Raw genomic sequence first — 23,118 nt, 5'->3', positions numbered from 1 at the left:
TGTCTGGCGATTCTATGTTTATGATTCTCCGTGATTCGCCAGTGGTTTTCAATGGGGTTTTTAGTGGAATTCGCCGAGAGTGTATTCAATGCTGAAGTGGAGAACTGCTTTCTCCAGTGATTTTTTTCCCCGGATTCTCCATTTTACATTCGTCATCTTTTTCTGGAGAACTGGAATGTGATCTTTAAAAATAAAGCGTTTTTTATTTTTATTTTGGTGTCAAAAAATCAGATTTTTTTTCTGTGAAGGGGCATGCTATTTTTATTCATGTGTTTGCTGCACATGAATATATTTAAATTTATTTATTTATTTTTTAAACAATTATTTTTATTCATATATTCACTGCACACTCGTCCCGATCATTACACATGCACGATTGGGACCAGTGTGTAGCGGCTCCCTAACACAGCCCCCTGCCAGCTCTGGGGGCTCTCCCTCTGTCCCCCACAGCTCTCCTTCACCCCCGCAGTGTCCGGCGCAGGCAGGGAGGCTTCCATCTCCCTGCCTGCAGCCGTCCCCCAGCTCCCCGGCGGCATTCGCCGGGGGGGTTAAAATTCGCCGCCAGGGGCAGAGAGCCCCTGAGGCGTTGAATAGGGAGAACGGGCGGCTGCCCGGCGAATCTCCCTACAGGGAGAATTGGGGAGAAAGTGCAGCGAATCCTACACAGGATTCGCTGCAGCTCCCCAGAGAAAGCATTGAATACCTGCCAATGTCTTGTTATGCAAAGTCGCCCATCCCCGGGAAATGAGCTAAAACGGGAGCAAATTGTTCAGTGTGTTTTCACTTCAGTGAAACACTCAGGAGCGTTTTTCAGCCCAGCGATTTTCCTCATCATCACTGTGCATACGTGCAAGGCAAAATCACCCAGTGTGTATGGGCCTTAAACGTCCTTTAAATACCTTCCATTTCTAGATAAAAGCCTGTGCTCTTTGCGAAGCTGTAGGACTGAGAAGTCTGACTTTGTGGAGTCACATCCCTGTAGTGAATTAAAGGCGTTCTATCTTCAAACAGAGCTGGATTCCTTTGGAGCTGCCTGATCAGCTCTGCTTTGATGTTTATTTTAGTAAGATCGTGACAGTAAATTTTTCATATATGTAGTTTTTCATAACGCTGACTTTTGAAGCAGCAACCTGTGCTGTTCTATAAGGAGTGAGTGTGTATACAGTATATGTGGTATATAGTATTACAGGTAACATTATTTTATGCTCTTTGTATCCTGAAGATAGTGTATAAATCACTGAAACGTTGATATTACCGACCAGCCTGTCTGGATTTCTTATATTCCAGAAAGTAATGGTAAATATTTGTACAAGTCAGGGCCTCCCCAAGGTGCTTCCTGTTATACACCTATATGTGCATGGAGGAGGCGGAGTGCAGCCAAATTAATGCCTTGCCCAGTGTGATGAAAATCCTAGTTTGAGCCCTGTTCAAGTTTTGTTAAACAGTAAGTAATATGTCTTTTTGATGTTTTTCCTTTAACCAGGTTCAATTTCCCTTCTTGGGTCAGAAGATGCAACGACCTGTCACATCCTGGTGCTCAGGCACACAGGTACAGTGCAGACTGTGCAAGCAGTGATCACAAGTGCAAAAGAGGGAATGTAACTGTAGTCTCACTGGTCACCAGATTTCTGATTCCATCCATCCATCTATTATTATATGACCAGTGATGGATCTGAAATGTAAAGTGTCCACTTGATACCAGTTTTTCTATTATCATGTTATTAAAATAGTGAATATACTATACTACAGAAAGAGAAACTGACTGGAAAGTTCTTTCACACATGGTTACCGTATGACCACACCCTATCACCACCCCTAAAAATAGCCCTTTAAATACTCTTTTTCACTAACGTCCTATGGGATACTGGGAGTCGTCTAAAGACATTGGGGTATTAGAGGGTATCCGCAGGAGACAGGCACATCTATAACTTTGTCTTTAGACTATTCCCAGTATCTCATACGACGTTAGTGAAAATATGAATTTAATACCTACCGGTAATTCCTTTTCACATAGTCCTTATGGGATACTGGGCGCCCTCCCAGTGCTGGGTCTCGCTGCAGATATTAATCTGTTGTTTTAAAAGTCCACCTTGTTTTGGTGGCCTCACTGTTCAGTTCAGTTTGTTATTTTGGTTGAATGCGGGTGTGCTGGTAAAAAACTCCCCACTATTTTTACACATATGTTTTACATAAGTGACATATATCATTCCTCTCATATGTTCATCCTCCTTCGGGCACAGTTTTACCTTAACTGGTTCGTGGGCGGGGAATCGAAGAGGAGGAGCCAATACACCGAGTTCAAAGTTATAGATGTGCCTGTCTCCTGCGGATACCCTCTAATACCCCAATGTCTTAAGACGATTCCCAGTATCCCATAAGGACTACGTGAAAAGGAATTACCGGAAGGTATTAAATTCCTATTTTTACATACCTCATGGTACCTCGTGGAATCTTTAACTAATGGTCCACCTTCTTAATATGTCTTAGCTTAAGATAATCTAGATTTTATCATATTGAATGGTTTTAATTATATTTGGTCACAGAATGTCATCATTCATCATTTGTCTTTTTTGCTTTTATGCCCTTTATGTATTGTATTGTATTGTTTTGTTCAATTGTAATACAATTGTATTGTATTGATCTTTAGCCTGTCAATAAAACTTTGTGGAAAAAAAATAGTGAATATGTAACTTTTAATACGTTCAGATAAGCAACTACATACACTGGGATATCTTTGCCAATATTAGGCAGCTTGCAGATCCAAATGTGACAATGACGATAGGTAATGATACGCTTAAAATTGGCGCAAGGTGGAAAATGCAGTTGCAGGACCACCATTCTTGCCTTTTTTGTAGTCTTCCACCAACTAAATTAACAATTAAGCGAACAGTGACTTGGTTGCTTGGCTTGATAACTGAAAGGCCACATTCCATTCTGTGTAGCCATCCACATTGTACAGTAATCAGATGGCCTACAGTGTCACCCTCCAAGGAGATGCCACCAAAATCCTTTGTGACTGGGAGACGGGTGCTGCAGTGTGACATTATTGCACAGTGGCGGGTATTGTCCACAGTAAATCCAGCAGTGCAGGAAGAGCCTATGGGGCAGGCCAGCATCTTTTAGAGTGCTTTGCATGCCCCTGGAGGACTAATATGGAGGTAGTGCCCCCTTTCTGCAATGTCATGCTCAGCGTGGGGAGATATTGAGTCATTGTTTTGACAAATTTGGCAGCATTACTATATAGCCCTGATTCATGGAGGGGTGTAATTCCTGACAGGTTTGTATTGCTGAGTATACATAATTCGTCTTGTTTGTTTCTTTAGGAAGTGGAGCCACTTGTCTAGCTCACTGTGATGGATCGGATACAGAGAAAGAGGTGGCAGATATAGTACGTTCAGTGAAGTCATTGTCACCAATCTCTGAGGGAAGGCAAGTGTTTCTCTGTATAACATCAGAATCTCTGTATTGTAATGTGACTTGCAGTATGTTACCTCACATTGCCACTAGCACTTGGAACATCCAATGCATTTTAAGCTTTGATGTCTGAATTGATGCAAATAAAAGTGTAAACCTTTATTTATTGGTTTGGGTTTATGGGGTTACTGTAAAATGTTCCAAATGTGCGCAGCCAGGAAGTGCAGTAATGCCTGGAGCACTTCGTTTGTGAAGAAGGGGTATGGATACAGTGACGGAGCTACATTTTTGGAACCCTGAACTCCAGCTAATAGGGGTACCCCTTCACAACTAGCAACAATAGGATCACACCCAGCAAGGTCCAAATGGCCTTGTTGCACTTGCTTCATATTACCTCATTAGACGCCTCCTTGTCCCATGCTCCATATCACCCTTTATTGCTCCCAACCTCCCTCCTAAGACAGGCCCTTTCAGGCTCCACCAGTCCTGGGAATGTCACAAAGAGAAGTTCTGCAGGCTGTCAGGAATTGTAGTTTAAAAATGGATACACATTTCATGCTATGTACAGAGTGCAAATCACAAGGCTAGACTACAGCGCCCGCTGTACTAAGGGGCCGATTCAGGCCTACTTAATGAACAGCGAATTCAGCTCCGTTTCTGATGGTGAGGGAGTGCGCATAGTCACTCATACGCATGTGCACACCCCCGGAGCGAAAGCCTTCGGCTAGTTTTACACTAGCTGGGGCATTCGCAAAATGATTGACAGACAGGGGGCAATCGCTGGGGTCTACTCAGCATTTTATGGACGTGACCACAAAAATGGTTGGCGCCCATGGAAACACTGGCCGGACACCAGCGAACACAGGCATGGCCCTGCCTGGTTGGTGCGGGCAGATAACATTAGCGCCCGCCCTGAATTCGTACAAGAACGGCCATCATAAATGTAAGTCCAGGCTTACTTTTATGTGCGAAGAGAGAGAAAAAACATTCGATGGTGAGTAACATCGAATGATTTTTCCTCTGTGTGGCCACATGCGAGCGGATGTGTAAGTGTACACATCTGCTGGCATTGTAGTGACGGGGGTGCATGCGTTAGGTGGGCTGTGTATACCTGCTTGCTAGGCAGCGAATGTATACAGCCTAGTGAGCAGGTCTGAATGACCCCCTAAGTGACACGCATCCAAGCTGTATGTTAGTACAGCTATTCTGTAGTACAGGCCTGGTTGTTATGGTGATATTGGTGACAAGCGATAACCATACAGTGCATGAAAACAAAAATCAGATTTTTGGTGTTTAAATGCACAAACACGATGATTCTGTCACTAAAAGTATCTTATTTTAATACCATACTTAAATATTTAACAATTTTATTGAAAAACTCATTAAAGAGAGTTTCCCTCTGGGATTAGGTTCCCTGATGCTTATTATTTATTAGTTACACATTAGATCCTCACTTGTCTAGATACAACAGTAATGTGTTACAAAGAGTTCAGCAAAGGCAAGCGGTAGCGTTCACTCAGCAGAGGGCAGAAAACTGACTTGTGCTGTGCATATAAGATTCCCTTGAAAGGCATCATAGTAAAACATGATGCCATGCATAGCAAGATGTGTAGTGTAAGTGGGCTGTCAGTTCCTGGGCAGCTTTGCTAACATCTGCTGGCTTGTTATGCACATCACTGTGTACAAGACTCAAATGCAGACCTTGCTGAATAAACTGATATGTGGCATGCCTATATTCTGTGTCTGACCACGGCAGTATCTGCCTGCTACATGCAACGTTACAGTACAGCAATACTAGCCAGGCATCTCTATTTATCTGGTTCCTGGAATAGTTCTATATGTGTGTACTTGGTTACAATGTGACTGCCTCTCTCTTCACCAGGTTAGAATTGCACATAGTGGGAGGATTCCATGATCAGCGACAGCTGTCACAGGAACTTTCACATCAACTTCTTAGTAAGTTACCGAATTGTAAGTAATAGGACTGTTATCGATGGCTATGTTATTCTGTGATTATCCACATAACATATAGGGCCTTATTCTGGTTCACTCTTAGAGGCAAATTCCTTCTCAAATGGACAAAACCATGTGCACTGCAGGTGGGGTAGATGTAACTTGTGCAGAGAGAATTCGATTTGGGTGGGGTTTTTCTTCAAAGTGAGATCTATATTGCAGTATAAAAATAAAGCAGCCAGTATTTTCCCTGCACAGAAACAAAATAACTCACCCAAATCTAATTCTCTCTGCACATGTTACATCTGCCCCACCTGCAGTGCACATGGTTTTGTCCATTTGAGAAGGAATTTGCCTCTAAGAGTGAACCAGAATAAGGCCTTCTATTTTGCACTGTGTAATACTCTGTATTCTGGAGGATGAGTCGTGCTCACTCTTGTTAAATACCACAGTCACAAACAATTCTTCGATTTACATTATTCAATTTTTTTATTTTAGATTTAACAGATCCACCAGAATTGGTTGTGGGTAACTTACAGATATGAAGGAAGGCATCTAGGGTTTGGGTAACCCACAAGGCTAGGCTGTTTCACCGTAGTGTTGAGTGGGACAGATTAGGGCTGCAATTAAATATCACAAGTAAATGGGGGCGTGGCTTGGACGGCAACGTGAGCGGGTGCGGGGAGTGTGAGCTCCGACACAATCCTTTATATATATCCTGCCCCGGGACCCCTGGACGCTATATACTTACCTCCACTGCCTCCGGAGCTGTTCCTGTGTCTCCCGCGCCTCCTGTGATCCTCCTGTGCGGCGCACGGTGATCGGACGGGCTGCCTGCTGAGCTTTGTGCGCCCTCTCCGTGTGCGGGCGCCATCTTGGATCTCCTGACGGCTGAAGTGCGGCCCTGTGACTTACTTGCTGGTGCCGCGGCGGGTGTCTCGGGGGGTGGAGGTACCTGGTGACCCTCCGGAAGATTGGCGTGGAGAGCGGGAGTCGCCTCCTGAGGCGCACTGCTCGGACGCACGGAGACGCCGGCGCCATCTTGCCCACCGGGCCCCTGAGCTGAGGTACCTGCGCTAACCTACTACTGCGACCGCTGGGTTCCTCATCTTGATCCTGCACGGGGCTCAGCGGGTGCCCTTGCTGTATGATCTATTAAATGTGCAGGGTCCATATAATATCTGCCACATCTGCGCCTGGGTGAGACTACAGCCATTTGTCCTGCTGCTGCCGTTTTTCTCTGAATGGTTGGTGATGTGCTAGCCATCACCAAACTGTAATCTATTAAGATCCGTATACGGCAGCCTGCCTACTCTTCTTCAACACCCTGGTTGTGTACATTGCAAGTGCTGTGATGGATGTACAGCTGATTCTCAGGGCTATATCTGCCTCAGCAGACAGACTTGCTGACAGGATTGCTGATGTCCAGAAGATAACCCTTTCTGCCTCTCCTGTCCCAGACAAATGTCCTCTTACTGTTCACCCCATAATGATGGAAGCATCTGTTCAACACACTCTGCTGGCTGTATGTGCCTCCTCTGACTGGCTTACTAATGGGCTTGCTGATATGCAGGGGGCTGATTCCTCTGCTCCCCATGTTCCTGATAAGCCTATTGCTGGAGATAGGAAGATCCTGTCTAAGTGCCATGCCCCTGGGACCCCTGCAGTGCCTGTATATGCATACACCTCAGATGGGCTCTCTGTGATGGATCCCCTTGGGTTTGAGACTCCTTGCTACCCCTCATCTATGCTCTTCACAGGGATCTCGTTCAAATACATGGCCTCATATTTCTCCATATCCGACTACTTTACTCCCGACATTGTTCATCCATATGTACTCCATCGGCCTCTAGCGCTAGAAGTGTGGGGCTTACAATACTGGATAATATATCCTGGACGCTCTCCTGGTTATTCCCAAATAAATTGGGCTGTCATTTGCTTATCTCTGTCATTTCAGGAGCTGGAGTTTTGGCCGGATTAGTGACTAATTATATAGTCATTTAAGATGCCTCTCATGCTCTGTTTAAGACTTTATTATTTTCTTATTTACACTGATTTTGCTCCTTATTATATGGCTCTGGGAACTGGCTGGATTGATAGTATTGCTTAGTGAGATGTATTTTGAACGCCTATACTTTTTCTCCTTTAGCAAGACTGATATGTATATATGTATATATATATATATATATATATATATGTATATATATATTTTTTTTTTTTCATCCATAATGTTGCTTGTGAATATGTATATCCTGTATATTTCCTTGACATGGGCATTTTTAGTGTACAACGTGTAACCCTGCACTAAACTTTCTACATGCCGTGCGCACTATCACTGTTGGAGAGGGTAGGGGAGTCACATTATGGCCTGTTACTATGTTAGGTCTGAGACCACTACCCCCGATGTATCCTTGATATAATATCCTATAATTAAGGGGGGGGGGGGGGGAGGGAGGGAGAGTCAGGTAGTTAAGTATAGTTTAGGGAGCTAGTAGGGTAGGGTAATGGGATCCAGGTACGCCTTAGTTGGGGGAGGGTTGTACAGGGTGGGGGGTTTTATGGGAGGTTTGATTTGGGTTTCTGGGGGTATTATTTTGTTAGGGTTAGTGGGTTTAGACTTTCCGACAGTAGACTAATTTTCCGATAAATCTCTCACATATTGATACAGTACCATTTATAAAAATACTGTGTGATTATGACCTATTCTTCTATATTGGTGTATGTGCCCGGATGGCGCCTTCGGGTACTGCATTATATCCTTAGAAGTAAAGGATGTCGAAACTGCCTATTTTATCTATGTTCATGCCTCATCCTGTGCATGTTTGTAAGATTACCTACCATTATGTGATTTATCTCCTATGTCTCTGTCGGAACTTTGTTAGATTGTTTATATGCTTTGAAAATGCAATAAAAAATACACAATTTAAAAAAAAAAAAAAATATCACAAGTAAATATCCCCCCCTGGGGAGGGGGCTGCTGGCAGATGTAGTTCTCCCTGCTGCTGCCTCCTGGATGATAAAATGGGGTGCCGGATAAGTGACCGTCAGTCGGAATCCCGACTGTCACTAGCCCAGCAGTCGGAATCCCGACTTACACAGGCTAATTTCCCTTGTGGGGGTCCATAGAGGGAGAATAGAATAGATGGAACCCGCAGCATGGCAAGTGCAGTGAACCCGCAAGGGGATTCCGTTGACAGAGAAACGACTGTCTGAATCCTGACTGTCTGTAAGTTATACCATACCCAATACAATGGGGTGTTGGGGAATGTCACACGTGCACACTCGTGCTCACATACTTTACATACTCACTGCTGCTGCTGCATCTCGCTGGAGAAAGACACCGCATTAGAATGTGAGTAATTACAGACTATTTAAGCTAATTGGAAACTTCCAATTGCTTTACTAGTCCTGAGGAAGATGTCCCACTGATCTTTCCTTGTAATATCGATTTTTAGAAAATAATCAGGCTTCCTCTAGGGGTGTATGGGAAGAATGAAGTGATTCTATGGAAATCAATGCGTCTCATTTTATCTTCTCTAATTGTTTAGCGGAATCCCGAATCTGAGGGTTTTTTAGATGTATTGCTGTCAATTGAATCCCCCATGGACTTACTTTCATCATCACAACCAGTCCAGCTACTACTTTCAACATTTGGCCTCTTCAGGTTAAGGGGGTTATTCAGACTTGATCGCTGGGCTGCGAATTCATGTACGTTAGTATGATTTAAACAGTCAATGAGATGTTATGATGGACAGCACGCCAGCGGGAGCAGGGGGGCTGCGCAGGGAGCCAGGCAGGAGAAGACTCGTAGTGCCAGTGGCGGGAGCAGAGCACTTCAGAAAAATAAAGCCCATACAAATGAATGTGCAGCCACTGATTGGCTGAGACCTCTCTCAACCAATCAGTGCTCTGCTTCCGCCACTAGCAGCGTCTTCTCCTGCCCGGCTCCCTGCGCTGCTCCACCCAGCTCTGTGGTCATGGTCATCACCCCCCACTGCCATCCGCTGCACAGCTCTGGACAGCACATTAGATTTAGCAAATCTTATGTGCAGCCCGTCCGACCTACCGACTCTGATCCGATGCGCACAGGAAAGCGTATCAGGTCGTTGGAGATGTCTACCTTTGTGCCGATTTCACATCCCGATTCATCTGAATCATGCCCACATCGCATATGTGTCAATCTGTACAATTAGCCCTGAATACAACTCTGTTGATATTCCTGAAAAAACTATTTTTGGGAACAACCTATCTTATTTTAGTGCCAATCAGACCTACTGTCCTCCCATTCAATAATGAGGACCATTCTCTCTGACTTCAGAACAACTTAACATCATTAAAACAAAAAGCAATTCATTTGCAAGTATATAGCAATATTCAACTAAACTGGGATACTTCACTAATACCTATTTCGCACCAGAAAATGCAGGGATCCACCCGGGGCATTCCTGGGTTATCCCCTTTCACACCAGAAAAGTCCCTGAATTTTCTGGTGTGGGAAGGAGGCGGGATGGAGGCGGGCAGAAGGCGGAGGCAGTGGACAGTACTCAACCCGGTTTGCCGGTCCTCGGTGCATGTCAGGGATCCACACAGGCGGAGGTTGCAGTTGACCGGTCAGACGGCGGGCGCAGATGACGCAGCTCTCCGGATGTAGTGAGGGCGCCGAAGAGCTGCATCATCTTCATCCACCGCCTGTCCTGTCATCTACGCCCGCCATCTGTTACCCCTACCCCTTTCACACCAGCCAGGACCCCGGGTTGAACCCGGGAACAACCCTTCCCCCTAGCAGGGTTGAAATCCCAGCACATTTTTCTGGGATTTTGGCCCGGGTACCTTACAAACCAGCGCTAGTCGCTAGCCCAGTAATTTAGGCTGGTGTGAAAGGGGTATAACTGTCTCCAATGACATGCAGTCCCTGGTCCAGGGGGCCTTGACAAGGGTAAATGTTAACAGAAATAAATACTAAGTGAATAATCCAGACTATATGACATTATCACTCGCTAATAAATACTATCACTCTCCCACGTTAGCCGCCAATAAATGAACCTACCCCCTGGTCTGAAACTGAACCAATCAGGCTGAGGGATACCATTTAGATACTGTACATAGGGACAGACTCACACACAGCTGAGGAAGCCACCCCAGGCAAACCGATCGTCCAGCAGCAACCTTACACCCACTGCTGTGCACAGCGGGACTCGCAGCAGCACTCCAAGGTTGACACCCACAGGAACCATCCATGTATTCTACTGTCTCCCCTGATTGATAACAATCCGGCGCCCACTACCTCTATCTTTTTCCGGTTACTCTGTGCCCTGGCCAGCTGCCGCTCACCTTCCACCATTCCGATTGATACATATGTGGAAGGCAGCAGAGCTAGCGATGAGACTGCCTATACCTTTCTAAAAATACCTTTTTCACTGAGAACTCTCATCTCATTACTGGGACTGGGATTACTATTCAGCGTGTCCCTCTATAGTACCTATGAGATAGCAGATATCAGCCTTCGCTATATCTCTAAAGTCACCACTTAATTAGGACTCGCTCACTCGCAATACCCACCAGGTAGTAACTGCTCGGGGCTAGTAACAGCAAAGTATGACCTACTCTGGAAACCCCCTATGGCCAGCACTGCACATTTGGTATATAAAGTCGAGCAGCATCGGTCCTAGTGAGGACATACCTGGGTGACTGATCACTATTCAATATCTCTATAGGGGAGACGGATACCAAAAAATGAATTAAGTGTGTCTATCCCAATGATTAACATAATCATTCTATTATTGATATATTGCTGCGGGTTGGAAACCGATATAAGCCTATTTAAACGCTATAACCATTACTTTATTGTGGAACAAATTTCTGATCATTTTCGCAGGCTAGCAGATTATTGAGCTACCTAAATATTAAGATGATGTGACATGACTATTTGCAGCCGATATTAGGATTGTTATAATGGATTGATACTAAGGAACAAGTCGTTCACTTAGTAGCGTAATCTAATTTAATTGCACTTAATCCTTGAGATATGTCTGCTAAAGTGTGATGATATTATATATATAGCTGCCACAGAGCTAAATTGGATCATATTGTGATAACAAGCCTTACATTTATTACCAATTAAGCTCCAGAACACAGAAGAACAGACCGTTCACTATACTAATCCAGGCATGTCCAAATTGTGGTCCTCCAGCTGTTGTGAAACTACACATCCCAGCATGCCTTGCCATAGATTTAGCATTCCCTAAAAGCAAAACTGTGGCAAGGCATGATGGGAAATGTAGTTCCACAACATCTGGAGGGCCATAGTTTGGACATGCCTGGCCTAATCCTATTGGCTTCTCTTTACACAGAGGTTTCTGCCAAAATGTGTGACTCCATAGGGTTCTGAACAGTGACTATGCAGGCTCAGTACAAGATCAATTCTCCATATTACCATCAGAGCCGGCCCTAGCCTAACTGATGCCCTAGGCAAGATTTTGACTGGTGCCCCCTAGCACCGCCACTAGTTCCGCTTCTGACCCTGCTCCCCTTTCCCAGCACCATCAATCCTCATCATAGCAGTCATCATTTTGGTGCTCCTACCCGCAATATTTTAAATCGAAACAGTGCACACATTTGGTGCGCAGCCCAAACAGGGGTGTGTTCTTGCTGGGAAGGGGCATGGCCACACAATAGTACCCCTAATTCAAATTATGTCACACAGTAGTGCAACTTTATTCACATTTTATCATGCGATGGTGTTCCTTATTCACGTTACATCACACAGTAGTACCACTTTACCTTATATACATTACTCCTCACATTATTCACATTATACCCTTAGAAAAAAATCCTGAGAAAATATTGTATTTTAAGCACCTCCATGGCCACACTGCAACCCAGCACAAAGCAGTGTGTGCTGGGCAGAGGAGAAGAGCTTCAGCTGATGCTGTCACTTAAGGGAAGGGGGCCCGGGGCCCCCACTGGGCCCTTCCATCAGAATTTGGCCTGGGTAATTTGTACCCCCTACCCCTTTCTCTCTGCACCGCTGATAATACCACACAGTAATGCCCCTTACACATGACACACATTATTAATGTCCTTATAAACATAATGCCCCTTACACATTTGCCAACCTTTATTAATGCCCTTCATACACATAATGACACACATAATGCCCCTTACACATATGTTGCACATTATTAATGCCCTTATACACATGACACACATAATGCATGTTACACATATGTCGCACATTATGAATGCATTTATACATGACACACATAATGCCCCTTACACATATTCTGAACACTATTGCACAACCAACCCACCCGCAGACAGCACTCGCACAGCCGCTAACACTGTGACCTCTGCCTCTGCTTGGATACAGATGTTTCCTCATACATCTTGCCTCAATAAGCCATGCAGCTCCTGGCCAGTTCTGCTAACGTTGGGTGCCTTTTTTGCTGAAAATTTGTCTTATTTGCATTGTTATGTGACCAGGACACACAAGAAGCTTCCGATGATTAAATGATATGCGGCATGCGTATATTCTGTGTGCGACTGTGGCTGTACCTGCATACAGTATGCTATGTTACAGTGATTTCCATGAATACACTATTTCATATGCAGGTACAGCCTCACTCACACACAGAATATAGGCATGCTGCATATCATTTTAATCAGCAGAAGCTGCTGATGCCCCTAGGCATTAGCTCCTATCTGTCATTTATCTAGTACAGTGGTTCTCAACCTCGGTCCTCAAGTATCCACAACAGTTTTGCCTACCGTGACAGTTTTGCTGTATATGCAGAAAGTTGGTCATGTCTCATGTTTGTCAATCGGAATAGCTAGCAAAATACTCTCTCCCCCCCCCCCCCCCCCCCCCCCTCCCAAACAAAATGATGCTCTGTTGTATTTCTCTACTTACAGCCACACAGTTGTCATTGTGTAACTATCTGGTATAACTTTTTAAAAATCTGTTTTATTGCAGAGATATTTGACAAACAGCCAGAAGAGGTACATCTCGTCACATTGTGTGTCACAGGTAGTGCCTTGCTCATATTTGTATATGTTCCCTTAAATAAGTGTTATATCAATGTGTACTGTAAGCGTTGTATGAAGCCTTCCTGTATCTAGAACTGCAGATATATTGTCACATCTGTGGGTTTGTACCGACATCCATCCAAATGATATATTGGCGCAGAATTAATTGAATATAACATCACAAGTGGGCGGGCTTATTCTAATGGGGTCTGCTGACCGGACATATCAGGATAATAACAGGTAAATGTATGCACAGGATCGTTTGCGGATAAACCTTGCTGGTTGTTAGATCGTATGTTGGGTCAGCATTACACATTATTGGATGTTGTCCACCCTCTCCCCACACAGAGCAGCGCCCCTCTCAGCACAGCATAGTGCCCTTCACCCAACACAGTACAGCCCACAGCGCCCAACACAGTACAGCCCACAGCACTTTCATAAATCACCCAACACTCGCCACTCCAACTTTACTAATATGGGAGTTCTATTTCAGATGGGATGTTGCTAAGGGAAACCAGTCAGATATTAACTGTTATCTTCTAGAAGGTGCTAAATAATAAGTCAATTCTGATTGGTTGCCCATAGCAATAGATCTCTCAACTTAGTAAATGTCCCCCTGAGAATCAGGCCCTATGGCTTACTTATGTATAATTCTTATACATAAAATGAACTGTATTAGTTGGCATAGGCTATCATATACATTTCTTACACAGGTCCAAGTCATTAAACATTTTGGGAACCCATCACCCAATGAGTTTTCCTACAACTGTAACAGTAAGATAACCATATAAACCGTATTTCCCAAACGTGGTCCTTAAGGCACACAAACAGTCCAGGTTTTAAGGATATCCATGCTTAGGTACAGATGTTTTATTTAGTACCTCCGTCTAATTATACCATCTGTGCACAAGTAGGGATATCCCTAAAACTTGGTCTGTTGGGGTGCGCAGATTACTGCATTTGGGAACCACTGAATTAAAATACCTACGTAGAGAAAACATGGGTGCTGTTCTGTTTCTTTCTGTTTTTTAGTAAAAATGACCTTTCATGTTTTGTTCTATTAACAGATTTAAATGACAAGCAGGAAAATGGCGTCCACCTTCCAATAATTTATGGTATAGGTAAGTGTAAATAAAATCTGGATTTGTTTTTATTTTTCACTTTATTAGTATGGAAAGCCAATTCGCTCTGCAAACATTAGCTAGAAAAGCACCGCACCGTCCCCTCCTTAGGCGTTCTAGATTGTGGTGTGTCACACTGAGAGCAAGCATTTGTTGGAGAGTGTTATGCAGTATAAGATTATAACAACCTGTCTGCAGTGGGTGCAGCCAATTCTACCCCTTTTCCACTAGAGCCCCAGGTAAATCCTAGTGTCAACCCGGATTTTACACTGCACTGCTACCTAGGATAGTGCTGGATCAGCCCCGTTCAAACTGAACCTGGGTAAGCCCTGTTTTTTTCCTATGGATTACATATTAAATGGCCTTTTTTTTAAAGGATTTTAACAAGAGGGTTAGGCAGTAGGGGAAAGGCAGTAGGAGAGCCATGCAGCAAACATGCTGTCCTCCCTACCATGTGTACTGTCTGTGGGGCACTGAGTGATGACATCACTCACCAGCGCCGCAAAAGCTCCAATCAGCGCTGTTTTTCAAATTCTGGATCAAACACCATTTATTATAGGAATTTTTGGTACTTGTGTAGTTTCACGGCGCCACTGCGCACAGTCTCTCATGAAACTTGGCAGCTTGCCAGACTCTGTGTTTACTGTGCTCGCGCCACTCTAGATGTAATGTACGTTATCAGTAGAGACAGGATTATATGCAACATAAAAAGCTTGAAATATGCATGCAAATAGGCATGAAAAATACTTAAAATATGCATGAAAAGTGTTCAAATATGCTACATTAAATAATAAAAAAAGTAATTTTTAACTTATTTATAAAAAAATCTGCATAAAATTAGTTGCAAATAAACCTTAAAAATGGGCCCACATCATCTGCAGATGTCTAGTGCTATACACAGGATTTTTTTTCTTCCTGGCTGCTACAGCAGACTGCAGCGTCCAAAGCTGCTCTTGCATCAACTACACGGACCCTCATCTCCAGCACCGATGGATCAAATGTCAGCATTGTGTGTGAGGGCGCAGAGGAAGGCTTCCTCCCTGCGCCGCATACTGTGACACGGCATTTCCTCCGCGCCGCGTGATGTCACAACCCTTCTGCCCGCCTCCTCTGCTGCTGAAGTCTGTCTCTCAGTGTAAAGTCCCAGGCCAGGGGCGGGCAAAGGTTTGGGAGCTTCGTAATGGAATCCGCCCCGACTGACTTTTATCAACATGGATTGGCAGCCTAAAGCAGTGTCAGACATATCGTACATCCAATGTTCCCCACACTGCGCACATATTGCCCCAGCCTGCACACTCTACCACTACCTGGCCAGCAGCAGCAGGGCAAAGCTGCGCTGTGACTCACGGGTGGAAAGGGGGCAGGGCCTAAAATATGCACCATCACTAGATTTTAGGTAAAATATGCAATAACCAGTAAGAATGGGCAAAATATGCATATGCAAATATGCATATAATCCTGTCTCTAGTTATCAGCATAGCGCTGGCAGCAGCAGCGCGCACTGTCCAGTGCTGACAGGCCATTGTGGTACTTGTAGTTCCACACTGGACACCACGGCACACCGCTAAGGAACGGGGCTTCTAAACTAGACACCCCGGCACACCGCTATCAAAGGGGGTGTCTAAATTTAGACGCTAAAGCATCTAAATCTAGACTCCCTGCAAACCTCTAAGAAGGGGGCATCTAAATTTAGACACTAAAGTGTCTAAATTTAGTTGGGTCTAGGGGTGCACTGTGCAAAACTCTATTAAACCTGTTCACAATGACACTAGTCGATGTAACAGCTGTCGACCGTGTTAATTCCACTATCCACGCCACCCTGAAGCGTGGTGAGCGGACGCGGTACGCGTCCGACCGACCTTTTCATACCCCCACTATCCACATCGGCCGGAGTTGATTTTATAAAGTGTGGCGAGTGCAGCGAGCCACCGAGCCCGAAGCGTGGCGAGCCCCGCGAGGGGACGCGGATACCTGTGAAGTAATCTGCGGGGCTTGCCATGTTTCAGGCTCGGTGGCTCGCTGCGCTCGCCACACTTTATAAAATCAACTCCGCGCCGACGTGGATAGTGGGGGTATGAAAAGGTCGGTCGGACGCGTACCGCGTGTGCTCGCCACGCTTCGGGGTGGCAAGGATAGTGGAATTAACAAGGTCGACAGCTGTTACGTTGACTAGCGTCATTGTGAACAGGTTTAATAGTGTTTTGCACAGTGTACCCATATGTACCCCTAGACCCAACTAAATTTAGATGTTCCCCTTCTTAGCGGTTTGCAGGGAGTCTAGAATTAGACGCTTTAGCGTCTACATTTAGGTGAACACTTCTTAGCGGTTTGCAGGGAGTGTAAATTTAGACGCTAAAGCGTCTAAATTTTAGCGTCTACATTTGGGACATCCCCTTTGATAGCGGTGTGCCGGGGTGTCTAGTTTAGAAGCCCCGTTCCTTAGCGGTGTGCCGTGGTGTCCACTGTGGAACTACAAGTACCACAATGACCTGTCAGCGCTGGGCAGCGCGCGCTGCTGTTGCCAGCGCTATGCTGATAACGTACATTACATCTAGAGTGGCGCGCGCACAGTAAACACGGAGTCTGGCAAGCTGCCAAGTTTCATGAGAGACTGTATGCACGGTGGCGCCGTAAAACTACACAAATACCAAATTTTTATAAACCTGATCAGCAGCTAGCAACAAACTCTGTAATGCAGTTTCCAAAACTCTGCCAATACATTCTGGGTTTTAAGGCTTAATACTTGAGCACAAGTGACTTAATTAGTATGTCAGGAATATCATTTAGCCCATACTTCAACCTACAATCGGATCCCTCTCCCGGCCCTCCGGAAGGATGGGCAAGCCTCCCGCATTTAGCGGGGCTCTCGCATCAGCCCCCGACACCCCTTCCCTCTGCCAGTCAAATACCAGCATTCGCGGCTCATTGGGGAGGGGCTAAAAGGCCCGTGCAGTGTATAAATTATTTACATTATTTTGAGAATTGTTCCTGCTACTAAATGCATAAAGTCTGTCTTATAATCTTCCCGAGGTGCTTGACTTTTGTTACAAACCATGTGATTATTATTTGCAGCGGTCAATGTTAAAACTGGAGACATTTTCAAAGCAAAATTTCCAGACCACCAGCCAGATGAGGATCTGAGATCCGCATATATCCTAACCGGAGGACATGTAAGTGTCATGTTATGGGGAATGTTCATTAAACATTTCGACCCACATCTTGTCATCCAAATTTTTGAAGTATAGGTTTGTTTTGTGTTTTCTTTTTAATTATTATTATCCTGTTTATTTGAAATTTAGTATTGCAGACATTTGACACATATCATGTATGATTAAGGCAGAACAGATAATGAGGAGGTGGGGAATGGAGTGATTCATCATGAGTGAAAGGGAGTATAGGCACTGTGGAGATCTAATGCGATCCTTAATAAAGTTAGTGAGATGGGGCATTTTATGTGGGGGCAACAAGACATCTGGGTAGCCAGTGTTTTGTGTGTTTTTTTTTTATTAATGGCGAGTACCTATGAGAGGGTCAGGAGGAAAGATTACAGGATTTAGTAATACTGGTCGTCCTACTTAAAAGGGCTCCAACTTCATCCAAGCAGGGATCAGTTTAAGGCTTCTTCCTCCATATCTGTTGGCCATTTTCTTTATCATATCTGTTGGGCGTATATTTGACCCCACTTTTCAGCAGTGAGGGGAGGACGTGAACCCAAATATGTTGGGCATATATAAGTTCCAAAATTAAATAAAAAAAACTTTTTCCATGGTTGAAAGAAATATAGATAGATAGATAGGCCGGCACTCCAATCTTATTTGTTGTATGGCCCTGGTGCCGTCCTAAGGAAATGACCCTGTATGTAGCAGTGTGGAATGGGCAGGACTCTTCCAGAATCAACTTGAACTTGTGCATTATTCGTTTGTTCTGGAAGAAAAGTCCAGTGAGTGCTGCCCATTCCACACTGCTACATACATACATAGTTCTAGATGTAGCTATATAAGGAATATGTGTGCGCCTACAGGACTGCTGCCATTCGGTGTGCTCGTGTTTACCGAATCCATTAAAATACAAAAACTACAAAAATGGAGAACACAAAATGGCGCTGTCTACTAATACACAATCTGGAGCCAAAGCTTACCATTTTAAAAGTAGTTTTTCCAGTTCCATGTGTTCCTCTTAACAACCCATCGGCAACTCAAATAACCACTCTGACCTTTTAACAAGGCCCTATGTTCATATAGCAGTTTCTTTGAAAGGCAGGATGTAGCCTCCCCCACACCACAACTTCAATAGATCCCGATGTACACCTCTTAAAGGTATGAACACTGACCTCAAATATCGGCCCTATTTTCACATAAGGGTTTCTTTTGGTACTGTATCTCCTCTTCCCATATAATCAGTCAGATGGTTATGTGGTCACCCTCCACCAACGGCACTTTTGTGTATTAACTCACCTCTATTTGAGGCCCTATGTGCCTCAAAAGGTATCTTTGTTCTTCCACAGTAGGACCCAAGAATTCATCTCAAACGTCCATCCATAACAAACGATTAAAATTAATCAAATCTCATAAAAAAAAGGATACAATGGGGCATATTCAATGCCACGGGCGAGCGGTGACAGCGAGCAGGGCTTCCTGCTCAGTGTCAATGCTTGCCCAGTCAGTATTCAAATATCCTCCCCCTCGCTCCGTTTTTTGAGCAAGGGGGAACCGGCGTATGTGGCTCACTGTTTGGGGGGGAATCCTCGCCATCCTGTGACAGCGAGGATTCCCCCGGAACAATGAATAGGGCGAGTGGCCAGCGAGGGGGTTAAACAGCGATGGTCCTCGCTGTTTAACCCCCTCGCCGGCCGCTAGCCGCGGCATTGAATACAGCACAATGTATCAGCCAAAGGAACATGCGCAAACCCCGACCATCAGGGCGGGTGCCGAATTTACATCAATGCGAGTGAGCCTGAATTGGCCCCTATGTGTATCTTGCCTATGGTAGCAAGGCACACAGGTACATCAATTTAGTCCTTGAACATTTTGTTTTAAATATAAAATACTACTGAAAACTGCACGTCTTTAAAAAAAAAAAACCACACATTTCCATTACCAGAAATCACATTTGAATTCTGACTTTGTCTGAAGAAAAAAAATCGCACTTTATTTTTAAAGAATTGCATATGTGACATGTGCGATTTGATGCACATTTGAACCTGTCCCAAAAGTCTCCCCCTATTACATTTCGCCCCAACAAAAAAATCATACAAAGCACATAGCATCATAAAAACTGAGATGTTGTAAACCTGGTTTTCCAAAATTGTCAGGGCTACCAACACAACAGGGGAAGATCTATATGAACGAGTAAGCACAAGTTATTACAAATAAAATAACTTTTATTTACGAACGCAGATGAAGGCACAAAATAGTTTTTTACCCTATACCTTCGCTCTGCCCCTAGCTTTGCAAGTTGCCATCCCCAATATATTCATTTTCTCTTATCCTTCTCATACCAAGAATAGCTATTACTTTTTTTTTTTCATTTAAGAGAAAATTATAGATAAAATAAAGAAATTCAGGGTCAATGAGGTTTGCCTTACAGTTGTCATCTTAAGCTAAAATGGAGCTTTTTTTTTTTTTAACTGGAACAAGATAGGGGGGTGGGAGCGCAACTTTTAGAAAGTTGAAAAATAAGGGATGGATATATATATATACCTCCTTCTGTACCCACATACATATACATATATATATATATATATATATATATATATATATATATATATATATATATCGATACAAGTCTGCCGGCACTCTGATTTCCAATATTGCAGCTGGCCCCGGTGCCCGAAAGTGTATAAAATGAATATTGGTCCAAGATAAACGGCACTCAGGAGCAGCGGTGTAGCTAGGTGCCATGGCGCCTGGAGCAAGGTCATATTTTGCCCCCCCCCCCCCCCCCCGGTAATGAATTGGGGGCGTGGCTAACATGTGTTTGCATGTTACATTTGAAATATATGACACTGTGGCAGAATCTGCTGCGCTATATAAGACGCTGTAACGCTGTGCTATATAAGACACTGTAACGGAATCTGCTGCGCTATATAAGACGCTGTAACGGAATCTGCTGCGCTATATAAGACGCTGTAACGGAATCTGCTGCGCTATATAAGACGCTGTAACAGAATCTGCTGCGCTATATAAGACGCTGTAACGGAATCTGCTGCGCTATATAAGACACTAACGGAATCTGCTGCGCTATATAAGACGCTGTAACAGAATCTGCTGCTCTATATAAGACGCTGTAACGGAATCTGCTGCGCTATATAAGACGCTGTAACGGAATCTGCTGCGCTATATAAGACGCTGTAACGGAATCTGATGCGCTATATAAGACGCTGTAACGGAATCTGATGCGCTATATAAGACGCTGTAATGGAATCTTCTGCGCTATATAAGACGCTGTAACGGAATCTGCTGCGCTATATAAGACGCTGTAACGGAATCTGCTGCGCTATATAAGACGCTGTAACGGAATCTGCTGCGCTATATAAGACGCTGTAACGGAATCTGCTGCGCTATATAAGACGCTGTAACGGAATCTGCTGCGCTATATAAGACGCTGTAACGGAATCTGCTGCGCTATATAAGACGCTGTAACGGAATCTGCTGCGCTATATAAGACGCTGTAACGGAATCTGCTGCGCTATATAAGACGCTGTAACGGAATCTGCTGCGCTATATAAGACGCTGTAACGGAATCTGCTGCGCTATATAAGACGCTGTAACGGAATCTGCTGCGCTATATAAGACGCTGTAACGGAATCTGCTGCGCTATATAAGACGCTGTAACGGAATCTGCTGCTCTATATAAGACGCTGTAACGGAATCTGCTGCTCTATATAAGACGCTGTAACGGAAGCTGCTGCTCTATATAAGACGCTGTAACGGAAGCTGCTGCGCTATATAAGACACTGTAACGGAATCTGCTGCGCTATATAAGACACTGTAACGGAATCTGCTGCGCTATATAAGACACTAACGGAAGCTGCTGCGCTATATAAGACACTGTAACGGAATCTGCTGCGCTATATAAGATACTGTAACGGAATCTGCTGCGCTATATAAGACACTAACGGAATCTGCTGCGCTATATAAGACGCTGTAACGGAATCTGCTGCGCTATATAAGACACTAACGGAATCTGCTGCGCTATATAAGACGCTGTAACGGAATCTGCTGCGCTATATAAGACACTGTAACGGAATCTGCTGCGCTATATAAGACACTGTAACGGAATCTGCTGCGCTATATAAGACGCTGTAACGGAATCTGCTGCGCTATATAAGACGCTGTAACAGAATCTGCTGCGCTATATAAGACGCTGTAACGGAATCTGCTGCGCTATATAAGACGCTGTAACGCAGGGCTGGGCAACACCGGCCTTCCAGATGTTGATGAACTACACATCCCAGCATGCCTTGCATCAGTTTCAGCATGGCTACATAGCAAAACTAATGCAAAGCATCCTGGGATGTGTAGTTCATTAACATCTGGAGGGCCGGTGTTGCCCAGCCCTGCTGTAACGGAATCTGCTGCGCTATATAAGACGCTGTAACGGAATCTGCTGCGCTATATAAGACGCTGTAACGGAATCTGATGCGCTATATAAGACGCTGTAACGGAATCTGCTGCGCTATATAAGACGCTGTAACGGAATCTGCTGCGCTATATAAGACGCTGTAACGGAATCTGCTGCGCTATATAAGACGCTGTAACGGAATCTGCTGCGCTATATAAGACGCTGTAACGGAATCTGCTGCGCTATATAAGACGCTGTAACGGAATCTGCTGCGCTATATAAGACGCTGTAACGGAATCTGCTGCGCTATATAAGACGCTGTAACGGAATCTGCTGCGCTATATAAGACGCTGTAACGGAATCTGCTGCGCTATATAAGACGCTGTAACGGAATCTGCTGCGCTATATAAGACGCTGTAACGGAATCTGCTGCTCTATATAAGACGCTGTAACGGAATCTGCTGCTCTATATAAGACGCTGTAACGGAAGCTGCTGCTCTATATAAGACGCTGTAACGGAAGCTGCTGCGCTATATAAGACACTGTAACGGAATCTGCTGCGCTATATAAGACACTAACGGAAGCTGCTGCGCTATATAAGACACTGTAACGGAATCTGCTGCGCTATATAAGACACTGTAATGGAATCTGCTGCGCTATATAAGACACTAACGGAATCTGCTGCGCTATATAAGACGCTGTAACGGAATCTGCTGCGCTATATAAGACACTAACGGAATCTGCTGCGCTATATAAGACGCTGTAACGGAATCTGCTGCGCTATATAAGACGCTGTAACGGAATCTGCTGCGCTATATAAGACACTGTAACGGAATCTGCTGCGCTATATAAGACACTGTAACGGAATCTGCTGCGCTATATAAGACGCTGTAACGGAATCTGCTGCGCTATATAAGACGCTGTAACGGAATCTGCTGCGCTATATAAGACGCTGTAACGGAATCTGCTGCGCTATATAAGACGCTGTAACGGAATCTGCTGCGCTATATAAGACGCTGTAACGGAATCTGCTGCTCTATAT

The 23,118-nt window shown here is 44.5% G+C and overlaps 1 protein-coding gene across 2 annotated transcripts in view; it reads left to right on the top strand.

Annotated features, from left to right (window-relative positions):
- Positions 1–23,118, top strand: part of NTAN1 (N-terminal asparagine amidase) — a 43,575-nt gene that overhangs the window by 11,267 nt on the left and 9,190 nt on the right. For both annotated transcript variants that reach the window (XM_083153308.1, XM_083153307.1), the window contains 6 exons: positions 1,484–1,549; positions 3,324–3,429; positions 5,297–5,370; positions 13,340–13,393; positions 14,460–14,513; positions 17,586–17,683. In XM_083153308.1, coding sequence (XP_083009434.1) covers positions 1,484–1,549; positions 3,324–3,429; positions 5,297–5,370; positions 13,340–13,393; positions 14,460–14,513; positions 17,586–17,683 — 452 coding nt within the window. The remainder of the gene's footprint in view (positions 1–1,483; positions 1,550–3,323; positions 3,430–5,296; positions 5,371–13,339; positions 13,394–14,459; positions 14,514–17,585; positions 17,684–23,118) is intronic.

The sequence above is a fragment of the Crinia signifera genome, chromosome 7 (assembly GCF_055691185.1).
Source record: "Crinia signifera chromosome 7, ASM5569118v1, whole genome shotgun sequence".
NCBI classification, from domain to species: domain Eukaryota; kingdom Metazoa; phylum Chordata; class Amphibia; order Anura; family Myobatrachidae; genus Crinia; species Crinia signifera.
Note: the sequence above shows the minus strand (reverse complement) of the source record. Positions and strands in the feature narration are given on the sequence as shown.